At 42.1% G+C, this 24,773-nt stretch overlaps 1 protein-coding gene across 1 annotated transcript in view; it reads left to right on the plus strand.

Annotated features, from left to right (window-relative positions):
- Positions 1 to 24,773, plus strand: part of mfsd2b (major facilitator superfamily domain containing 2B) — an 83,256-nt gene that overhangs the window by 30,053 nt on the left and 28,430 nt on the right. Inside the window, exons 5-10 of the mRNA XM_033022069.1 lie at positions 1,543 to 1,621; positions 2,558 to 2,748; positions 8,589 to 8,679; positions 13,360 to 13,481; positions 17,636 to 17,719; positions 23,278 to 23,361. Of these exons, the coding sequence (XP_032877960.1) occupies positions 1,543 to 1,621; positions 2,558 to 2,748; positions 8,589 to 8,679; positions 13,360 to 13,481; positions 17,636 to 17,719; positions 23,278 to 23,361 (651 nt within the window). The remainder of the gene's footprint in view (positions 1 to 1,542; positions 1,622 to 2,557; positions 2,749 to 8,588; positions 8,680 to 13,359; positions 13,482 to 17,635; positions 17,720 to 23,277; positions 23,362 to 24,773) is intronic.

A 24,773-nucleotide genomic window follows, 5' to 3' on the forward strand; every position in this document is an offset into this window, starting at 1 on the left:
CTCTCGTTGTGGAGCGGGTGAGCCCTCGCTGGGGCTCGCTAGAGGGGAGCGCTCCGTTTCGCTGACCCGGGGCAGCCGGCAGCCTGAAGTCGCAGCCTGAAGCCGCGGTCTGCAGAGCTCCAGCTGGTGCGGCGTCTACAGCCCGGGATCTCACGTTGGGGACCCGGGGGAAGAAGAAGCCATCACTGCCGGCCCACGGCCGACTTCTACCGCGGGGCCGGCATGGACTTACCATCACCCCTGGAGGGGAGCTTCGACCGCCGGCCCTGCAGTCTACGGTGCTTCTGGCTGCGGCGGGGACTTTAAATCTTGACCGCCGGCATGCGGCCTACAACAACTTAAAGCCGCGGTCTCCGGTGAGGAAGAGCCGATCCTGGACTGAATCTGGACTCTGGTCCTGACCACGGGGGGGAAATGGAGGAGGACTGGCCAAATTTTGTGCCTTCCACCACAGTGATGAATGCTGTGGTGGATGTTTGTGTTACAGTTTTATTGTGGTTGTGTGTTCTTTATTATTGTATCACTGCAGACAACCCAAATTTCCACCAGCCTGGCTGTGTGGCAATAAATTATATCTAATCTATCTAATCTAATCCTCCCACTTACTACCAATTTTAATGCAAGGTCTTGTTTAGATTTCACTTTCTTTCCCACCTTCTTTATCTCATACATAATTCTCATTTTTCTTGTTTTTTTCCTCAGGTGCCTTATTTTTGACACTGATCTTTTTTATAGTGTAAACTTTCTTAGTTATAAGATTTTTGTATGTTTCAGACCAGATTCATGGTTGCTAAATCCTTAATTTTCTTGATAAACTCTCCTTTGTGGCAGTTGTAATTGTAATTTGCATCATTGAGAATTAAAGAGCAACAGAAATAAACTCCTTATTTAAAACCGCCCCTATAAAAGGAAGGGAAATGATGTGCAGTATGAATGAGAATAATATTTTAAATTCATTAGATGCGTAACATTTCCAATGCTAATAAATATCATATTTAGTAAATCTTATCATAGAAAAAGGCAACTACAATAATCTACATTGTAGACCGACAGACCAACAAAGTGGCTTTTTCTATTACAAATCTCAAATTGTGGAATACAGAGACAAATAAATAAATGATTGGTCTTTGCCCCAAACATTATGGAGGGCACTGTATACTTAAATAATTTCATTTGAGATATTATCTATTACTAGACCAGGTGCAGACCAGGTGTCAATAACTTATAAAATATGGTAAAATTGGAGCACTATCATGTACCGTTTTGGCAGAATTACCAGGAATTACTCACATACAGCGAGAGAGCACGTCTGCATGACCTCAATACTGAAAATCTGAGTGCTTTGGTAGACGTATTTAAATAATTATAATCTCTGGAAACATTTGAATCAAAACAGGTATTTGTGGATCAAAAATATATTAATTAATCTATGTTCTATAATACACCCATCACGTGATATTCTGCCCTGTGACATTCTAGGCTAAGCTCTAAGATATTACAGGGGAACCTACTAGACTTCATCTATTATGTCCCCTTGTCCAGTGTTTCCATGTGCCGTACTCAGCCCTCACGATGTTTCTGAGCAGCGACCAGAAGGAGAGAGACACAGCAACTGCGTACCGTAAGTATGATTTTTTTTCCGAAAGAAGTGCCAGTAAAATCCATGATACATGTTTTATGGGCACACACTGGGAACCTGTCTGAGGCCATCTGCTGGTAATGGTAAGTAGATGTATTCAGTCACTCAAAGGATACTTTATAAACTGGAGCATTAAGACATAAGAAATCAAAGCAGGAATTGGCCATTCAACACCTCATGGCTGCTCTGCCGTTTGATAAAGTTAAGGTTAATCTCTAACCATTTAAAATCACGAAGATTTTGAGATATATTTGTCATTCCATGTTAAAATTTTGATTTAAAATATTAACTAAAAACAAAATTAGGAAAATAAATGAGCTAGCTTCTGCATTCAGTCTTGTTACCATAAAACTATGGGTGCTCTTAGCTAAGTTTTCCATTTCTTAACACTAACATCCTACGCCTTGATAAAGTACAAAATGTACAAGTGATGAAAAAAGCATTACTGTTGCAATTTTTTTTCATCAAGAAAAGTAAAGTGTGACTTTTGTAGTTGCTACAAAAAAACAGAACATATTGGGAAAATATTGACAAAGCCATAAAACCAGTAGAAATTAGCAGTCTCAAGGGTCTAATCCAAACCATCACTAATATATGTTCTTCAGAAATGCACCTGACCCGCTGAGTTACTCCTGCACTGTCTACTTTTTAAAAACCCACATCTACAGCTCCTAGTTTATATGCTTGAAATTTTCGGCAATTGCTTTAAAAAAAAAATACATCATGAAGTAATAGCTGCAGATTTTATTCTACTTCAAAAGTCTGGCTCCATTGAAGCATTTAATGTAAACGACTGAAGGCAAGTTTCTGTCCCATCACAATACCTTGTTAATTTTCCCATCTATAACTAGGCAGGCATGACAACTCACTAGGAATGATGACTGAAAAGAACCTTGCGTTTTTCTCTTTCTTGTACAGGTATGACGATGGAAGCATTTGGAACAATGATTGGAGCTGCTGTCCAAGGTCAGATTGTTGCACAGGGCCATGCTTCCAGTCACTGCTTTCTACAGAACAAATCAGTTGCCAGCACCAATTCCACTACGATAAACAGCCAACTTGATGGCAACATCAGCACCTTGCAACCAAAAGACTTACTTTCTCAAACGGTATGTAATTTAGCTAGAAATTCCAGAATTAGATAGGTAGTAGAGAAATTTGGAACTGAACTCTTTCTTCAGGATAGACATCCCCATCCCCCACCAGGAAGTCATTAAAGCCCTCCATTTCTTCCTCGACCGCAGAACCATCCAATTTCCCTCGACTAACACTCTACTCCGCCTACCGGAATTGGTCCTCACCCTCAACAACTTCTCATTTGACTCCTCCCACTTCCTCCAAGTCCAAGGCGTCCCTATGGGCACCCGCTTGGGCCCCAGCTATGCCTGCCTCTTTGTAGGGTGCATTGAACAATCCCTGTTCCAGGCATACATTGGCCCTATCCCCGAACTCTATCTCCGTAACATTGATGTCTACATCGGTGTTACCTCCTGCACACAATACAGAACTCATGGACTTCATCAACTTCACCACCAATTTTTATCCTGCACTTAAATTTACTTGGACCATCTCCGACACCTCCCTCCTCTTTCTTGATCTCACAGTTTCCATCACAAGAAATAAACTATTGACTGACGTCTATTACAAATCCACTGACCCACAACTACCTCGACTATACTTCCTCCCACCCTGCTTCCTGCAAAGACTCTATCCCCTTCTCCTAATTCCTTCATCTACGCCGCTTCTGCGCCCAAGATGAGGTGTTCCATACTAGAACATTTGAGATGTCCTCATTCTTTAGGGAATGGGGGTTCCCCTCTCCCATCATAGATGAGGCCCTCACTTGTGTCTCCTCGGTACCCCGCAGTTCTGCCCTTTCTCCCCCTCCTACTAGTCGCAACAGAGACATAGTCCCCCTAGTCCTTACCTTCCACCCCATCAGCCGTCGCATATAACACATAATCCTCTGAAATTTCTGCCACTTCCAACGGGATCCCACCACGAGCCACATTTTGCCATCTCCACCCCTTTTCGCCTTCCGCAGAGACCGTTGCCTCTGCAACTCCCTGGTTAACTCATCCCTTCCCACCCAAACCCCCTCCTCCCCAGGCACCTTCTCCTGTAACTGCAGAAGATGCAACATCTGTCACTATACCTCCTCTCTCGACTCTGTCGAGGGACCCCGACAATACTTTCAGGTTAGGCAGAGGTTCACTTGCACCTCCTCCTCCGCTAAACACAAATTGGAGGAACGCATCTCATATTTTGCTTGGCAGCTTACAGCCCAGTGGTATGAGTATTGATTTCTCCCACTTCAGGTAGCCCTAGCATTCCCTCTCATTCTATCCCTCCCCCAACCAAGTCGTACTAGCTTCTCATTTTCATTCTATAAACAGCTTACAATGGCCTGTTTATCATCGTTATTTTTTTGCATATCACAATCACAATAATACTTTATTAGCCAAGTACGTTTTGCAACATATGAGGAATTTCATTTGCCAAGTCAGTCATACAAATAAAAAGCAAAGGAACACACAAAATATATTTCAACATAAATATCCACCACAATGACTCCTCCACATTCCCCAATGTGATGGAAGGCGAAAAAAAGTTCAAATCCCTTCCCTTCTTTACTCTCCCATGGTCGGGGGCCTCGAGCCCTCCGTTGACGGGATAATCTTGACTCCTGTAGCCTGGGCGATCACCTCCTACATCAGGGGGATGTCAGCTCCCCCCGCGTCGGCGACCGGACCCCGAGTCGGGGCTGGTTGAGCCTCTGCGTCATTGGAGCTTCCCGACTCGGCCTCTCCGGAGACTGCAAGCTTTTGATGGTAAGTCTGCAGGCTGCGGTTGGAGCGATCCCAGGCATGGGATAGACTCCGATGTTAAGTCCACGCCCCGCGGTGGGGCTCAAGTCAGTCTGAGGAGGCATTCAGCTCCATCGATGGTAGGCAGCAGAGCGACCGGAGATGCGAACCGAAAATTAATCATATTTCCGGCAAGGTAAGGGACTGAAAAAAAAATTCCCCCTCCTCCCTCCCCCCCCCCCCCCCCCCCCCCCCAAAACGTAAACAAACCGGAGAATATTTACACAATTGTTTAACACGCACTAAAACATTTAAAAAAGACGAAAAAACAGACAGACTGTTGGCGGGACTGCCAATCATGTGGTGCCCTTGTTCTTTCACTCATTGTTCTTTATCTTTCCACATCACCGTCTATATCTCTCATTTCCCCTTATCCCTAACCAGTCTGAAGAAGGGTCTCGACCTGAAACATCATCCATTCCTTCTCTCCAGAGATGCTGTCTGTCCCGCTGAGTTACTACAGCGTTTTGTGTCTATCTTCGGTTTAAACCAGCATTTGCAGTTCCTTCTTACACATCTTTCTTCAGGATGTCCCTTATGCCTAATTATTTCAGAAGTTCTTAATGGGGAAATAGGGTATGGAGATGTATTTCTCAATGATTCAATTAAATAAGATGGTCTTGTTTCTTGGTTTCTTGGTTTCTTGGTCCTCCAAAATATTCCAAATGGAATTTAAACTGGAGGTGGTGAAGGGAGGTCTTGTGATGCTTCCTCTGTACCTACCATAACCCCAGTCCAACCTCATGACTACAACTAGAGATGAGACTGTGAAAATGCCAGACTTCTGGAAATCTTGCCAATCACACCAAGAGTACAGTGAATAAGAAATACTGTTCCAACAGGTTGGTACTCTTGTCTTGCAGTAGCATGTGGGGTCCACAATGCTGCATCCAAAAACAAGAGGGGACCCAGTGAGAGGGGGGAGTGTACAAGGGATGAGTACTTTTTGTAACTTTGTCGGAACTTTATGGCGACTCTTTTGTGTACTTTGTAAGCTAAAACAAAGAATATCACTGTACCTAGGTACAAGTAATAATGAAGTAGCATCATCATCTAATTTACCCTGAAATGTACTAAATATGTAGGATTAAGAGAAGGCTATTCAAACCCAACAGCCAGTTCACCACTCCGTGAGATAATGACGGATATGTATTCCACATCACTCAGCTGCCTGACATCCTTACCTGTTGATCTTAGAAAATCATTAATTGCGTACACTATTTTGAAAAAAGTGTAGAATCTCTACCACTATTTGGATGAGCAACTGTTTCCTAATTTCTCTCTTGATTGTGAATTCAGAATATCTGAGATTCTCTTAGAAATTAAAAATAAAATCTCTCCAAACATTTTTTCTCCAAAGCAGAAACACCTAAACATTTTAAACTTTTCAGCATTAAACTTTTTATATTCCAGAGAACAAAAGCCTATTTTATACAACTTCTCATCATAGTCTAACCTTTGAAGTAGGTATGTTGCAAAGCCTACCTGAAGCGTCGCTGAAAATCTGTCGCTGCGGGTGTGCGCGATTTTGGCGCCGTTTAGAGGGGGGCGGTTTTAAAACGCGATTTTCTCTAGGCTGTTCAAATCGAAGATGTTCAGCCTAGTTAATTATTAACGAAAAATCGCTGAAAGACCCCGTCGCAAAAGCTATTATTAGTTTTAAAGGCCTCGTATAATAGTTATAGTAGTTTAAAAATAATCTCTAAACCCGCGACCACCAGCAACCGCAGGGTCTCATAAAGCAAATAATAGAAGGTAAGTTGTATATTTTTACATTAAAAAGGGCTTCTATACAAAGTTTAATATTGCGAGTAGCTCATTTTGGGCCCATTATATCCCGCAGTATTTTTCTCGGCATTTGAGGGCACAAATCTAGCGCAATGTGAACGTTCTAAACCAGCGCGTTCACAGGAACCCACTGGAAAGCTGATTTAAATGGGCATTTATTTACAGCAATTGAACACTAAATTCCTTCCATTTGGTCTATAAATTAGTGTAAATGAGATTTAAAAATCATGTTTTATTGTGAATTATTTGTGAATATTATTTGGACATTTAGGCTATTTAAAAATGTTAATCATTTATTAAGAAATGGATAGATGTTTAGATCTAGTAATTGAAGTCTGAAATTAGCTACAATTAGGTAACTAACTAATGATATGCTATAATTTCAGGTCATCCAAGTAAGATTATTTTATATTTGTTTCAGAATGCTTCAATCTATGATAACTGAAAATTTCATTCAGTTCTCTTAATTTTTAAGAAAGTTATGGGCTTTTGACTGTTCACGATCACAGCTTTTTTGTTATGTCCATAGAAAATCAATAGGGAACAAGATGCTCATTTCCCAGTATGAAAATGGCCATAACTTTTTAAATACTTGAGATATGAAAGTGAATTAGGTGTCAAATTAAACTTATTTTTATGCTTTATCTGATGGGATAAATTGCAGACTTGATTTTTAAAATCTCAAAATTTTGTAACATTGCTATTTGAAGCCCTTGTTATTTTCCAGTGAATATGCACCAATCTCCTTCCAGAGCCATGTTGTGTTTCCAAGATGTGGTGTCCAGAGTAGTAAGCGGTATTCCAGATGTGAGCTAAAAATGACTGTATCGTGGAAGTAAAATATTTTCTTTATGTGCTCGGTCCTTGTTTATATATTCTAATGTTTCCAACAACATTTGTTAAACTAATGGGTAAACACTTTATTTGTTTCCCTTGCCTTACTTAAAGAGTAAAGGGCCTGTCCCACGAGCATGCGACTCCATGCGGCAAGCGCGACCTGAAGGGCCGGTCCCACCAGCATGCACCTGTATGCGGCAAGCGCGACCAAACTAGAAGCGGGGGCCGCGCGGAGGTCGAGTGAGTGACATGAAGTTCGAGCGAAGTCCGCACGTGACGTACTGCGTCGAGGCGGCTGCGGGCCGGCGGGCTGATGCTGTGCAGAATTTTTGAACACGGTCAGTTTTTCGGAGCCCCGCGAGATGTAGGGACCAGTTCCGCACAACTCCTTATGGCTCCGGCGATCGAAGTGGGACCGGCCCCGCGAGGCCGTATGGCTCAAGTGACCACGTTAGGTCGCGCTTGCCGCATGCTGGTGGGACCGGCCCTTTAGGTCGCGCTTGCCGCATGGAGTCGCATGCTCATGGGACAGGCACTCTATGTTTTTAATTTCCTAGCCAATCTGAACAAATGTTAAATTGAGAGAACTTTGACAGATCATGGATGAAGCATTTGCAATTTCTTTGCTACCTCCTTTGAAATCCAATGGTGGAAGCTATCCATTACCCGAGTCGCTCTTTATTGTAATTATTCCAATTTGGTGTCCAAATACTAACCAGTTAAGGATCAGTGTGTCCTATCATCTTATATCCCCTGAACCTTTACTCGTGCAATGAAGTGAAGTGAACCACAGCTGGCATACAGAGGAAAGCCTGCCACAGAAGCACACTGGCAGCCTTTGATAAGAAGCAAAGCCTTATATCTTGTCAACGTTTTTTGAGGATTTGGAGCAGATTTCTTAGCCACCAACAGAGATTTTTAAATCTTTGTTGGCCACAGCTGAAGTCCCGAATGATTGGAGGATAGCAAATGGGATATCTTTATTCAAACAGCAGGAAAATGCCAGATAATTACAGGCCAAAGAGTCAGGTGGCAGTGGTAGGGAAACTATTGGAAAAAATTATGAGGGACTGGATTAATCTACGCTTAGAAAGGCAGAAATTGATCAGGGATAGTCGGCTTTGTGAGTGGGAGATCTTATTTGATGAAATAAATTGAGCTTTTTGACGAAGTAGCAAAACATATTGATGAAGGCAATGCAGTTGATGTAGCCTACATGGGTTACAATAAAGACTTTGACATGGTCCCATAGAAAAGGTTTATCGAAGCGGTTAGAAACCATTGGATCTAACACACATTGACGGGTGGCTGATCTAGTGCCATCCCTGTGGATTACCTCAACTCAAATTCTCCCCATTTCATTCAGAAACCTTTATAGTTGGAAGCAATATAGGACTTCCTAATTTTTGTTTCCTCAATTGAACAGTTTAAACTTTCTTGTCTCTGCTCTTTTATAGAAAGATTCGTACATGATTGCTGCTGGTGTTGTAGGAGGCATTTACATTTTTTGTACAATTATTCTGTTCTTTGGTGTGAAAGAGAGAGATGGTAAGTAACTCAATTTGTGGTGTGAAGCCATTCTCATGCTGAAATGTTTTGAAATGCACAATTAATTTGTTGGTTTCATTATAGATTGTTCTTAAATGTGCATTTGCCCCCAAATATACTTTATTCACAAAATGTTCAATTATACAATATCTTCCTTGGTCAATGTTCACATTATTTTCAATATTGTTCTCTTTGCTTAAAGTATTTACAATATGTCATTATTCATTTCCAAACATTCCATCAGTGATGTGTTTAACTGATTTTTTTCACAAGGCCTATCCCCTTAGGCATCTGCAATTCGGCTTTTTTTCCCTACAGAAACTTTGCAATGGCTGCACCAAGCTTCAGTGCATCCTTCAGCACATAGTTCTGCACCTTGAAATGTGCCAGTCTGCAAAATTCATTTATGGCAAACTCCTTTCACCGTAAGATCAGCAAATTGCAACCAGACCAAAGTGCATCATTCACCAATTTGATGATCTTCAGCAACAGTCAATTATTGTCAGTATTATCCCCGACAATAACCTGGAAAGCTGTGGGTTTTGCAGCTGCTCAGGATGAACCAGAACAGAAAGCTCGCATCATTTTGCAGAACTCTTGACAAACACCTACTCCAGAGGCAGGTGGTTTAAGGTCTCATCCCCACTGCAACTGCCAGAAAAGCAGGACATGGAAGGACATGACATGTAGGGCCCTTACCACCACCAGCCACACAAGTTCTAGGTGCTTGCTTGTATGGTCTAGAGATGGCGAATTCAGCCAAATAACTTGGACAATCTGTCCACAGAGCCATCCAACAGAATAAACCATCTGGAGTCACAAGAAACTGCAGATGCAGGAATCTTGAGTGAAAATCTAAAGGCTGATGGAACTCAGTGGGTCAGGCAGCATCTGGGGAGGGAAATGGACAGATAACGTTTCGGGTCAGGACTGATGGAGTAGGCGGGAGAAAACTGGTGGGATAAAGCGAGGTGGGATTGGGCAAAGCCCGGCAAGTGATAGACAGATACAGGGGAGGGGGTGATTTAGCAGTTGCGTGGAGTAAATGACAAAGGCTAGAGGTGAAAAGAAGACAAAGGGATAAGAAGAGAAATAAGTAAAGTAAGAGGGAACTAACTGGGTGGAAGAGGACAGGGGTGAGGGAAAATAGAGGGATAAAGGGGAAATATGAGTCTCGGGAATAGATGAGTGTATGGAGGTGGGGAAATGTTTGCGCATTGCGCTGAGTGGAGGTAGAGAAGTTTTACTTGAAATCAGAGAATTAAATGTTGATACCGTTGGGTTGTAAACTACCCAACCAGCATGTGAGGTACTTCTCAGTTTGCGTGTGACCTCACTCTGGCAATGGAGGAGGCCAAGGACAGCAATGTCGGTATGGGAATGGGAAAAGGAGTTAAAATGGTGAGCAACCAGGAGTTCCAGCAGGCCTTGCAGACAGAGTGCAAGTGTTCAACGAAACAGTCACTTGGTCTAGGTTTGGTCTCATGGAGCATGGAATGCATGAATCCACTGTATCTTTTTCCCAGACTCTAAAGGATATTCTGTGCGAACTACCACCTGATTGTCTTGTGATCACATACACTTCCATGAAGCAGATGTGGTACGGCAGGTTCCATTTCAATTGTGTGTTCTGCAGCAACATGATCAGTTTTGCAGCACTGGGGACAGGTAGAACATCAGCACATGGTCAACTTAGGTGTTCATATAGGTTAATGCAGTCACGCACAAAGGCAGTGATGAAGACGAGGGCCACATGGGATAACCCATCATCAATGATTATGCACTGCTATACCATCATCTCATTTAATAAGGTTAAATACAAAATAAAATGGAATCAATGCTTCAGTAATTGGCATAAGCTCCAAAATTAGAAATATGAGTTTAGTTGAAGTAATTTATTTCCCACTGTGAGAGAATAATGAAAATAAATAATGGATATATATAGTAAATGCTGGAATTGCACTGCTGCAAAGGACCTATATCTGAAATGCTGATTTACTGTCTCAATCGACCCATGATTTTATTTATATCTCTGATTCCCTTCACATTTCCTGCAGTGTTTCTTCTTCTCACTTGGTATGCCATGGCATTCCAGGGGAAGAAACAATAACTGAAAGAAAGTGAGCCAGAGATTTTTATGCCTTGGTTTTGTCACAGTATTCAGAAGAATTGACTTATTTGGTTTATTCTTTTATCAGGACTCATCCAATAAGTTATATTAAAATAGCTGACTAGGGGGGGAAACTGTTATGGAGTGATAATTGGTGTTTGGAGCTTGGAAACATAGAAAATAGGTGCAGGAGTAGGCCATTCGGCCCTTCGAGCCTGCACCGCCATTCAATATGATAATGGCTGATCATCCAACTCAGTATCCTGTACCTGCCTTCTCTCCATATCCCCGATCCCTTTAGCCACAAGGGTCACATCTAACTCCCTCTTAAATATAGGAGAATATATAAGCACTATATGATTAAGGTCTGACAATAAATTCGCAATGTAAATAAAATTATCCTTTAATAATCCCAAGAATGTGCTGTTGAAATAGCTTATAGTCTGCCAAATAAAGTAATATTGATTGACATAGACGGGGACTAAAATAACCCAACATGTTACTGTAACTGATGAAAACTGTTGCTAAAAAGCCTCCACAAGGGCCAAAGTAAATGAATAAAACTAATACTCATTTGACTGGAAGGAAGCAATGATCAGTGGGATGTGAGAAGAAAACAGACCAAAGTTAACTGGATCAGTCTAAGAATTGAATACAGCGCAGAATACATACTCATGAAAGGTGAAAAGGATATCCATTGAGGCTCAATGAATAATTAGTTGGAAACTTAAATGAGTTGTTTTCGCTGTTTTCGCTGTTTTCGCACTCTGGTCCCAGACTCAGAAGTTGATAGGTTACATTCCATGTTTAGGATTTAATCGAGGCTGATGCCCAGAACATAGGGTAGGCTACTGTATATTATCACCAGTCAGTCTTGCACATGAGATATTCATCTAATTCACATTTATCCAAATGTAAAATGTTCCAACTCGTATTTGCATGTTACTGTTTTTTCAATAACTCCACAAAAGCAACTGAATGAATTGTTCATTCCATTGCAGTTTCTGCAAACCTGCTGTATTTTGTTTGTGCAGTGTTTTCCACAAAACAATAGTTCCCATGCACCATTGTGCACCATTGTGAAGTATCTGGAATGCCCCATAAATGCAAGTTTGTTCTTTAAAGGGGGAACTGATGAGTACTGGAAATAGGTATGGCCTGGTAATGGAAGTGGGACAAATCACTGGGCACATGGATCTAAAGTCCCAAAGTAGCAAAATCCTGGTTTGCAAAATCTAATAGATAATCTAAATGAAGAAAGATAACAGATGAGCAAAATGCAAAGAAATCTAGGTGTTGTTTTGTATGAATCACAAAAAGTTAGCAAGCTGGTGGCATGTTTTGGCATGCTGGCCCTTATTGCAAGATAACTGAGGTTTAGAAATAGGGAAGCATTGTTATAATAGTACAGGTTACTTGTGAGGCCACACCTGAGTACAGATTTGTCCCCCTTATTTATGAAAAGATAAACCAGTGATTGAAAGAGGCATTCCTTGGATGAGTGGATTGGCCTACCTTGGCCCGCGAACAAAATTAGGTCTGTACTTGTTGGCATTTAACAGAATGAAAGATCTAGTTGAAACAGATAAAGGTCCAAAGAAGTCTGACAGGGTAGGGTTAGCGAAAGGAACGTAGTTATTGGTGATAATTTAAAACTGCGGAATGTGGGAGCTTCTCAGAGGGATGTGGCGGCTTGATCAATGGGAGTATTTAAAGAGCAATTAAATGTTCGATGTTTTGAATGATAAAAGAAGTGAGGGCTGAGGTGAATTGGCAGATAAAAGGAATTGTTATCTGGAGCAGTTCAGCCATGATTATATTGAATACCCAGGCAGGCTTGAGGGGCTGAATGGTTCTACTCCTACTCCTCTCTTCTTATATTGTTATGTCCCTAGATGTCCCCAGAAATCTAATTCCTAAACTACAGAAACTCAACCAAATGCTACTGGATTTTTAAACTAGACAATACAAAATGGAACATGATTGCAGTTTCAGCAGGAAAGAAGGTTGTAAAAGCAAAGTGGGTCGTCGTAACCTAACATATTCAATAAGAAACTATCAGATCACACTGACTGGCAATTTACACATCTCATGCTGTGGAAGACTTGGAACCAATTTGATCCATTCAGTTTCCATCCATATGACTCAGGTTTGAATGATCCCGTGGACTTGCATTTATATAGTTTTTTTCACAATTTTTAAAAGGGTTTTCAAAATACATTTCTTCATTAAATTATTTTGAACTCTAAAGAAACCTAATGGAATTGGAGAGAAGATATTCATGAATGGCGGTGCGGGCTCGACGGACCTGGTGGTCTACTCTCGCACCTACTTTCTATGTTTCTATGTTTCTATGTTACTTTTTAAGAGTGTATGTTTAATTGGCCTCATCTCTGTCCAATCTGTACAATCTCTGTTATTTAAAGTAATTCTGAAAGCCTGCCAACTTAATCTGATCATCCAGTTCATCACAGTCTTTTGATAAGAATCATTTTTAGTTATTAATATTGCCTGACTTGTTTAATGAAATGTGAAGGGCAAGTAGTTTGATATTCCATTTTCTTGGTTAGACCCCTACACTGTGAAGTCAGGCAAACCAATTCCTTTCCTAAAAGGAATGAAACTTGTGATGAGACATGGCCCCTACGTGAAGCTGACTACAACTTTTCTCTTCATATCTCTGGCCCTTCAGGTAATCCTCCAGGACATTTAAATCTGCATCACCAAAAAAGACATAATACAGAACTGCATTAAAATTGTAAGAAGTACTTGAATGTTACATCTTACAGTGGCTTGAATATTTAACAAAATTATCTTAATACCCATTGAAATTTTTAGGAAGCATTAAATATGTATTTTTTCAGTTCTTAATTATTTCTGAACTTTGGAGACATTTTTGCATTGTTATGGGGTCTTCAATGTTAAAGATACTATAAAAAATGTGAGTTGTTTTTGTCATATATACATGCCAAGAAAAAAAAACGAACACAAATTTTATATTTGCTCTATTTGTTTGTGCAAAATAATTCATTAATGTAAATAATTTTATATGAATTCTCCTTTGTTTGGATTTGAAGGAAGATCCCATGTTATTCCTTTTATTTATTTTGAGTATAATAAAATGTCTGGTCCACTGGCTCAAACATCAGTCCATGCTCTCTGGTAGTTATAATGTAGACATTTCTCATCCTCCCTGATGAAATTGGACAAAACTAGCTACAATTTCTGGAGCCCACACAGGCATGGTTAAAGATGGAGACCCTGAAGTTGTTAAACGATTCAGCCACAGGGTGTGCTATTGAAGCAGTAACCTGTGTGATCAACATGGAACTCAGTGTTAAGTCATGAACATAAATTATTACACGTTAAAACCCAAGTTACTTTTGAATGGCAAAGCTTGTGTTTTTAAAGATTTACTTTCAACATTCCAGTCTAACATTCCTGGTTAACCATTGTATGAAACAAGTTAGACAGAAAAAAAAATGTAGGTAAATGCAGAAACTGGCAAGTTGCTCCTGGAACAAAAACACAATTTGCCAGAAACACTGGGTAGTTCGTGAAACATGTGTGAAAGAGGAAAAATAAATACCATCAACATTGTAGGTTTATGACCCATCATCTGCATTTAATTGTTTTTGTTCCAGATTCCAGCTTTTTTGTGTCAGGTTTCCACTGTAGTTACTCTGCTCTTCCAGATGTCGTACTAGAACAAAACATTGAAATACCTGCAAAACAAGGTTGTGCCATATATTCAATAGAAACTTAATAACCATTTCAGGTTATGACAGATACTTAACACACACATAAAGGGCCTGTCCCACTTTCCCGAGTTATTCACGAATTCTCCTAAGTTATTCACGAATTCTCGTTCAAGTTCAAGTTCAAGTGAGTTTATTGTCATGTGTCCCTGATAGAACAATGAAATTCTTGCTTTGCTTCAGCACAACAGAACATAGTAGGCATTGACAACAAAACAGTGTGTCCATATACCATTATATAAATATATACACACACGAATAAATAAACTGATGAAGTGCAAATAACATAATGGGCTATTAATGTTCAGAGTTTTGGCCGAGCCAGGTTTAATAGCCTGATGGCTGTGGGGAAGTAGCTATTCTTGAACCTGGTTGTTGCAGTCTTCAGGCTCCTGTACCGTCTACCTGAAGGTAGCAGGGAGATGAGTGTGTGGCCAGGATGGTGTGGGTCCTTGATGATACTGCCAGCCATTTTGAGGCAGCGACTGCGATAAATCCCCTCGAAGGAAGGTCAAAGCCGATGATGGACTGGGCAGTGTTTACTACTTTTTGTAGTCTTTTCCTCTCCAGGGCGCTCAAGTTGCCGAATCAAGCCATGATGCAACCGGTCAGCATGCTCTCTGCTGTGCACCTGTAGAGGTTAGAGAGAGTCCTCCTTGACAAACCGACTCTCCGTAATCTTCTCAGGAAGTAGAGGTGCTGATGTGCTTTCTTGATAATTGCATCAGTGTTCTCGGACCAGGAAAGATCTTCAGAGATGTGCACACCCAGGAATTTGAAGCTCTTGACCCTTTCAACCATTGACCCGTTGATATAAACGGGGCTGTGGGTCCCTAACCTACTCCTTCCAAAGTCCACAATCAGCTCCTTGGTTTTGCAGGGGTTGAGAGCCATGTTATTGTGCTGGCACCATATGGACAGTCGCTCGATCACTCTTCTATACTCTGAATTCTCCCGAGTTTTCAAACTCGCAGAATAGATAATAAACAATAGACAATAGGTGCAGGAGTAGGCCATTCGGTCCTTCGAGCCAACACCACCATTCAATGTGATCATGACTGATCATCCCCAATCAGTACCACGTTCCTGCATTCTCCCCATATCCCCTGACTCCGCTATTTTTTAAGAGCCCTATCTAGCTCTCTCTTGAAAGCATCCAGAGAACCTGCCTCCACCTGAGGCAGAGAATTCCACAGACTCACCACTCTCTGTGAGAAAAAGTGTTTCCATCATCTCCGTTCTAAATGGCTTACTCCTTATTCTTAAACTGTGGCCCCTGGTTCTGGACTCCCCCAACATCGGGAACATGTTTCCTGCCTCTAGCGTGCCCAAACCCTTAACAATCTTATATGTTTCAATGAGATTTCCTCTCATCCTTCTAAACTCGAGTGTACAAGCCCAGCTGCTCCATTCTCTTAGCATATGACAGTTCCGCCATCCCGGGAATTAACCTTGTAAACCTATTGGGACGACAGATGGCACAATGGGCTAAGTGTTCGGCTGGCAACCGGAAGGTAACGGTTCGAATCCCGCTTGGAGTGCATACTGTCGTTGTGTCCTTGGGCAAGACACTTCATCCACCTTTGCCTGTGTGTGAATGTGTGTGAATGTGTGTGAGTGATTGGTGGTGGTCGGAGGGGCCGTAGGCGCAGAATGGCTGCCACGCTTCCGTCAGTCTGCCCCAGGGCAGCTGTGGCTACAGAAGTAGCTTACCACCACCGAGTGTGACTGAGGAGTGAATGAATAATGCGATGTAAAGCGCCTTGAGTATTAGAAAGGCACTATATAAATCCCATCCATTATTATTATTATTATGCTGCAATCCCTCAATAGGAAGAATGTCCTTCCTCAAATTAGGGGACCAAAACTGTACACAATACTCCAAGTGTGGTCTCACTAGGGCTCTGTACAACGGCAGAAGGATCTCTTTGCTCCTATATTCGATTCCACTTGTTATAAAGGCCAACATGCCATTCGCTTTTTTAACGGCCTGCTGTACCTGCATGCTTACTTTCTTAAACTGATGTACAAGGACCCCCCCGAATCCCGTTGTACTTCCCCTTTTCCCAACTTGACGCCATTTAGATAGTAATCTGCCTTCCTGTTTTTGCTACCAAAGTAGATAACCTCACATTTATCTGCCATGCTGCCATGCATCTGCATCTGCCATGCATCTGCCCACTCCCCCAACCTGTCCACGTCACCCTGCATTCTCATAGCATCCTCCTCACAGTTCACACTGCCACCCAGCTTTGTGTCATCTGCAAATTTGCTAATGTTACTTTGAATCCCTTCATCCAAATCATTGATGTATATTGTAAATAGCTGCGGTCCCAGCACCGAGCCTTGTGGTTCCCTGCCATTCTGAAAGGGACCCGTTAATCCCTACTCTTTGTTTTCTGTCTGCCAACCACTTCTCTATTCATGTCAGCACTCTACCCCCAATACCATGTGCCCTAATTTTGCCCACTAATCTCCTTTGTGGTACCTTATCAAATGCTTTCTGAAAGTCCAGGTCCACTGGCTCACCCGTGTCCATTTTCCTCGTTACATCTTCAAAAAATTCCAGAAGATTAGTCAAGCATGACTTCCCCTTCATAAATCCATGCTGACTCGAACCGATCCTGTTACTGCAAACCAAATGGTCAGCTATCTCATTTTTTATAAGTGACTCTAGCATCTTCCCCATCAGCGATGTCAGGGTAACTGGTCTATAAATCCCTGTTTTCTCTCTCCCGCTTTACTTAAAAAGTGGGATAACATTAGCTACCCTCCAATCCACAGGAACTGATCCTGAGTCTATAGAACATTGGAAAATTATCACCAATGCGTCCACTATTTCTAGAGCCACTTTAATGTAAAGTCCCTTAGGAAAGTAGTGAGCGTGTATATGTAATGATCGTGATCACTAAATGATACTGATTACTAAATTTGACCTGCTTTTTATTTCAAATTTAAGGTTTTCACTTGAAAATTTGAAAGTTAGTGTTTGAAGTTTCATTGTCAGAATGATGTCTTGTGAAGTATATGAACCATTTTGTTGGTATATACTGTATACATATTAATGAATTTATTTTCTCATTCCCAGCTTGTCGAGGGGAATTTTGCTCTTTTTTGCACCTATGCTGTGGATCTTCGACATCATTTTCAAAATATTGTCCTGACAATTCTGGTACGTTTAATTATAGCTTTGTGTTTTTGCCTCAGTGCACACATGTGAAGAAAGTGCTGCTTCATGAAGCAGGGGTATAAAAGAATATTAACCCAAATTCAAAAATATTTTAGAAATTATAATTATATACAGTTCTTAATAGGTGCTGATGTTGGAACAGAAAATCCCACTCAGTCGTCTTTTCAAAATCCCGTTGCAAATCATCATTGTTCTAGAGAACAAACATAGGAAAGATTTGAAGAGATATGAGCCAAACAAAGGCACATGGGACTACTTTAAATGGGAAATTGGAGAGTTGGGCTGAAGGGCCTGTTTCTGTACTCTATAACTCTAAGCAGCTATGATATCAGTTATTGATATCAGCTACTGATATCAGTGCTACATGCCAAGAAGTGGAACACTATGGCTGTTTATAACAGTATAAGATATAACCCTAGGGTTATTCCCCCATAATGATTAAATGTAGAGCCAGTGATTTGGAGACTAAATTACGGAATACTTCCATTACCCAATGAAATAGGTAACTAATTCTTACTTTGCAACATTTTTAACAAGAAAATGCAAATAATTTGCAGAGGCAAAAACTGAAAGTTAATACCTGAAACCCAGAATTATGAGAGTGAACTAGGTTTAATTCAGGTTGTAGAAACAAGGAACTGCAATGCCGGTTTACAAAAAAAGAACCAAATGCTGGAGTAACTCAGCAGGTCAGACAGCATCTCAGGAGAACATGGTTAAAGGTGACGTTCAGACTAATTGTGGGCGGGGGAGTGAGAAAGCTAGAAAAGGAGGGGTAGAACAAGCCTGGCAAGTTATATGTGGACACAGTGAGTCAGAAAGTTGGACAAAGACCAGAGGTGAAATCACTGAAGGTGTGAGACAAAAGGATTGATGAGTAGTTATGATGCTAGAGGAAGGAATGCAGGTAGAAGGGGAGGGGGGTGAAGTTCAGGTTCAGGTGGGGCACAGGGGAGGGGGGTGAAGAAAGGGGAGGGGCATTACCGTCAACATCTTCCCATCTCCACCCTTTATTTCCTTCCACTAATTGGTTAACATCCTTTTCCACCCAAACCTCCCTCTCCCTAGGTACATTGCATTGTAACCATAGGAGATGTAACAGCTGTCCCTATACCTCGCCTCTCATCTCCATCCACGGATCCTAGCTGTCCTTCCAGATTAGACAGAGGTTCATGTGCACCTCCTCTAACTTCATCTATTGCATTCAGTGTTCCAGATTTGGCTTCCTGTATAATGGCAAGACCAAGCATAGACTCAAGAACAGTTTCACCAAACACTTGCACTTGGTCCGCCAAGGCCTACTGGATCTCTTGTTTGTTAACCATTCTAACTCCTCCCATTCCCACACTGACCTTTCTGTTGTGGGCCTCCTCCATTGCCAGTGAGGCTATGCACAAACTGGAGGAATTGCACCTCATATTTCACCTGAGTGGTTTCAACCCAACTATATGAACATTGAATTCTCCAGTTTTAGGTAACTAGCAAACCATACCTCCCCTCCCCGTCCCTTGTGCCCATACCTATTTCTCCCCTACTGGAATTTGACCGGGCTGGGGGAAAGACACTCAACTTTGAACAGACCGCAGAGAGGACCACGTGGTGTAGCAGAACTCTGGCAAGGATGGGGAAGTGTGATGAATGTCTGGAGATAGCGAACTATAGCAAGATACTGAAAGATAACAGGATTATAATAAGCATTGCGGACAGAGTTCCAGAAAGGTTCCTGGAGTGTTTCAGGAATCAGTGAGAATATTAGGTTCTCGGGGAGCTGCTGTGAAGTTCCTGGAGTTTGGAAGGACTGTAGTGCAGTCTGAATTTTAAGGGACCTGTTGGTAGGATCCTGATGTTGGACAGAATTATAGAGAAGATCCTGAATTTTTAGAGGACTGTCTTGATTAGCGTGGTCTTTGTCAGGACAGAAGCAAGAATCCTGGAGTTTGACAAGAATTTAAATTGATGGAATTGGAATTGGCACAAATGTAGCAAGGATCATGGAGATTGAGAGAACTTTAGTGAGGATTGTGGAATTTGACAGGGCTGTTATGACTATGTAAAAATGATCCTGAAATTTCAGAAGGAGGGACCATGGATCCCCAAGTTTGCATGGAGTTTTTAGGTGATCCAAAGTTGAATTGGAATATGCTTAGCATCTTAGATTCTTAGAGACCTCCAGTGAAGATTGTGACGTTTCTCAAGGAGTACGACGTGAAAAGATGAAGTACGAGTGTAAGCAGGCCACGAATATAAAAAAGGATAGTAAAATATTTTTTTGGTTTGTTAAGAGAAAAAGGCAGAAACAGATGACATTATTGTATTGTATTGTATTGTATTCAAATGTATTGTCATTGTCTCAATTAGAGACAACAAAATGAATTTTCCTTACAGGCAGTATCATAAAAATAAAAAAAATAATAAATAATAAAACATATTAAAAATAAAATTGAATTAAAAAAAGAAAAGCACAAACACAGAAAGTCCACAACACAACATAACACAGTGGCACCAAGGTGAGGAAGGCACCATAGTCCAGCCAGCCTCCCCTCCGATCTTCCCAGATGTTCATCCGTGGTCTGGGCCTTCCGAGCACCCGCAGTCGCCGCACCGGGCGGCTCGATGTTCAGGCCCTCACACCGGGCTGGTGGAACGCCGACGCCGATCCCCGACGGTGAACATCCTCCTCCTCAGCGGCCCGGACCTCCTGATCAGCCGCCTCCCGCAGCCGGAGTCCGCAGCTCCCGAGTCCGCAGGCCGAGCCGGGCGGAGTCGCAGGACCCCGCGTTGTTGATCAGCGCCGCCCACGTTGGGAGCTCCGCAACCGCAGCTCCATGATGTCGGTGCAGCAGGTCCAGCACTCCGGGCTCCAGACGGCGATCCCCGGTAAGGCATCGCCAGCCCCGCGATGTTACAGCGCTGTCCCGCCGCTGCTGGAGCTCTGGTCGATCCCGGCAGGAAAGGCCGCGCCAATCCAGTAGGTAGGCTGCTGGGGGGGTGAGGACGCGACTCGAATAATAGTCGCATCCTCTCCAGGAAGCGACCGAAGGACGGTATCCCCCTTACCGTGCCCTCTTCCCCCACATAAAGACATTTAAAAAAACATAAAAAACACACTTTAACATAACTAGAAAAACAAAAAAACAAAAAGATACCGGGCTGAAGGTGGAGGCTGCTGGCACCAGCGCCACCATTATTATGGGGATCAAGGAAATGGCAGAAGTGTTGAACATGTACTTTGTTTGTGTCTTCCTTAGTGAAGACAGAACCAATCTCCCAGATGTATTGGAGGACAGAGGATCTAGGGAGACAGAGGAACTGGAAGAAATTTGCATTAGGCGAGAAATAGTATTGGGTAGACTGATGGGACTGAAGGCTGATAAATCCCCAGGGCCTGATGGTCTGCATCCCACGGTACTCAAGGAGGTGGCTCTAGAAATCGTGGATGCATTGATGATCATTTTCCAATGTTCTATAGATTCAGGATCAATTCCTGTGGATTGGAGGGAGCTAATATTATTCCCACTTTTCAAGAAAGGAGCGAGAGAGAAAACGGGTAATTATAGACAAGTTAGCCTGACGTCGGTGGTGGGGAAGCTGCTGGAGTCAATTATTCAAGAAGTAATAACGGCGCATTTGGATAGCAGTAAAAGGATTGGTCCAAGTCAGCATGGATTTATGAAGCGGAAATCCTGCTTGACTAATCTTCTGGAATTTTTTGAGGATGCGACAAGTAAAATGGATGAAGGAGAGCCAGTGGATGTAGTGTATCTGGATTTTCAGAAAGCCTTTGATACAGTCCCACACAGGAGATTCGTGGACAAAATTAGAGAACATGGTATTGGGGGTAGAGTATTGACATGGATAGAGAATTGGTTGGCAGACAGGAAACAAAGAGTAGGAATAAACGGGTCCCTGTCAGAATGGCAGGCCACTGGCAGGCGAGTGGAGTGCCGCAACGCTCGGTGCTGGGGCCGCAACTATTTACAATATACATTAATGATTTAGATAATGGGATTAAAAGTACACTAGCAAATTTGAAGATGACCCAAAGCTGGGTGGCAGTGTGAACTGCGAAGAGGATGCTAGGAGGTTGCAGGGTGACTTGGACAGGTTGAGTGAGTGGCAGATGAATGGCAGATGCAGTATAATTTAGATAAATGTGAGGTTATCCACTTTGGTGACAAGAACAAGCAGACAGATTATTATCTCAATGGTGTCAGATTAGGAAAAAGGGAAGTGCAATGAGACCTGAGTGTCCTTGTACACCAGTCACTGAAAGTAAACATGCAGGTACAGCAGGCAGTGAAGAAAGCTAATGGCATGTTGGCCTTCATAACGAGAGGATTTGAGTATAGGATTAAAGAGGTCCTTCTGCTGTTGTAGAATCTGGAGTATTGTGTGCAGTTTTGGTCTCCTAATTTGAGGAAGGACATCCTTGCTATTGAGGCAGTGCAGCGTAGGTTCACGAGGTTAATCCCCGGGATGGCGGGACTGTCATATGAGTGCATAGACTCGGCTTGTATTCACTGGAATGTAGAAGGAAGAGAGGGGATCTTATAGGAACATATAACATAGAAACATAGAAAATAGGTGCAGGAGTAGGCCATTCGGCCCTTCGAGCCTGCACCGCCATTCGATATGATCATGGCTGATCATCCAACTCAGTATCCCATCCCTGCCTTCTCTCCATACTCCCTGATCCCTTTAGCCACAAGGGCCACATCTAACTCCCTCTTAAATATAGCCAATGAACTGGCCTCAACTACCTTCTGTGGCAGAGAATTCCACAGATTCACCACTCTCTGTGTAAACATTATAAAAGGACTGGTCAAGCTAGATGCAGGAAAAATGTTCCCAATGTTGGGGGAGTCCAGAACCAGGGGCCACGGTCTAAGAATAAAGGAGAGGCCATTTAAAACTGAGATGAGAAAAATACGTTTTCACCCAGAGTTGTGAATTTGTGGAATTCTCTGCCACAAAGGCAGTAGAGGCCAAATTCACTGGATGAATTTAAAAGAGTTAGAGCTCTAAGGGCTAGCGAAATCAAGGGATATGAGGAGAAGGCAGGCACGGGTTATTGATTGTGGTGGTGGCTCGAAGGGCCAAATGACCTCCTCCTGCACCTACTTTCTATGTTTCTACAAGACCCAGGAGTTTGCCAGCAAAGCAGAGGGAATACCTGAGTATGTCAGGAATGTAGCGAAGATCCTGGATACCTATGGGGGTATATTTCAAATACTGAAGTTTGACAAGAGTGCATGTAGAATCCTGGAGAAAAAGAATCCTGAATCCTGACAGAAAAATCAAGAGGATCTATTTGATGCATAGGATTCATCTGAGGAAATCACTTCTAAAATAAGTTGATTGGTTATGATTGCATTCTTGGGAAAATGCCAACAATTCTTGATTGGGTGGCAAATTACCAACTATAGAGTTTCTGGAAACAATGTTTTTGTTATAATATCTGAATTTTTCAGGAGTAATTTTTATTCATAATTATTAATTGTGCACCCTCACTAATGTTGGATCATATTACTAATTCACAGGTATCTGCTGTGGTAGCCATCCCATTCTGGCAATGGTTCCTACAAAGATTTGGGAAGAAAACTGCAGTTTACTGTGGCATTACTGTATGTATCAAAATTATGTTTGTTTCCACTTTGTACTTGGGAATATTTTATAGATCTTCCTTAGTGCTACTGTAATTCCTTACAACAGACATAGATCAATGGGATGACGCTTTTCCATTTACATCGAACAACGGCAGATTAGAAAGGGCAATGCAGTTACGTTTGACTTGGAAGTGCTGCAGCTAACTTAGTTCCACTGTGCGCGATGAGAAGCTCAAGACTTTATCATCCTGTCCTTGCCAATTGTAAATGCAAGTGGTGAGATGGCATGTCACCCATTCCCCGCCTTCTTTTACAAGTCTGGCCGTGAAGGTTAATAGTGATAATTGATGCTGGGTCACATGGCCCACTGCTGTCCCATTTAGGAGAGTCTGATCATTCCCATTGCATCCTCCCTTTAGCGATTTCATACAAAACTCCTTTCTCAAATTCCTGGAAGGTTCTACTGATTTTAATTGTCCACCATCTCTAAAGGTCTCGCAGGGGATCATCAATATAATCGGTAATTGGGGGAGATGTGCAACACAGAGGTTTGTGGATCATGTTCTGATTAATATTGCCTCAATTATGTTATTGTCCACCAGTCAAAATTGCTATAATTAAATTCAAAACAGATGGGGAAATAATTTGAACCTTCTTTAACTTATTGTTACCCATATAATAGCAGTGTTTCTCACTTAAGTGATCCTTTATACAGCACCACCTGTTTTATCTGCTGCTTTTGTGCCACACAGGTGATGTCTGCAGATAGAAAGGAAGGGATAATGTGTCTGGGTTAACATTGTGGACAGCAATTAGCAATGCCGCCACCTACCAGTCCCTGGAAAATTAGTTCAATCATTACCTCGGATGCTCTCTGTGTGCGGTATACACATTTTCTCGGTTGCCAACCTGTAATGCTATGTGTGGTCTGGTTTCTTCCCACCTCTGAAATACATGCTGACTGGTAAATTACAGTAGCCAATGAATGTAAGTGTAGGTAAGTGACAAAAGAATCAAAGGGAGTTGATAAGCATGTAAAAGGGATTAATTTGCAGTGGTAGAAGTAAATAAGGAGAGGGGAAAAGGATCTGATAAGTGAGTACATAATGATGGCAATTTTGACTGATTGACAATAATGCAAATGAAACAATGTTGTTAAGACTATTCCACAAACCTCTGTGTTGGGCATCGCTCCCAGTTACCAATTATATTGAAGTTCCTCTGCGACATCTGGAGAGATAGCAGTCTTCTATGGACAGCAGAACACCTATGTTATTCTGACACTCCAGCAGAGGTCAATAGCAATATCCCTGGTTAACACATTCCATCTGCGGCCCATTTGTGATATTCAGCAACCCTGACGAGCTTAAATCATTGATCAGGGACCAGGAAATGAATCTGGGATTTCTGGAATCTAATTGTAGCTTTGT

Source organism: Amblyraja radiata, chromosome 5, assembly GCF_010909765.2.
Source record: "Amblyraja radiata isolate CabotCenter1 chromosome 5, sAmbRad1.1.pri, whole genome shotgun sequence".
NCBI classification, from domain to species: domain Eukaryota; kingdom Metazoa; phylum Chordata; class Chondrichthyes; order Rajiformes; family Rajidae; genus Amblyraja; species Amblyraja radiata.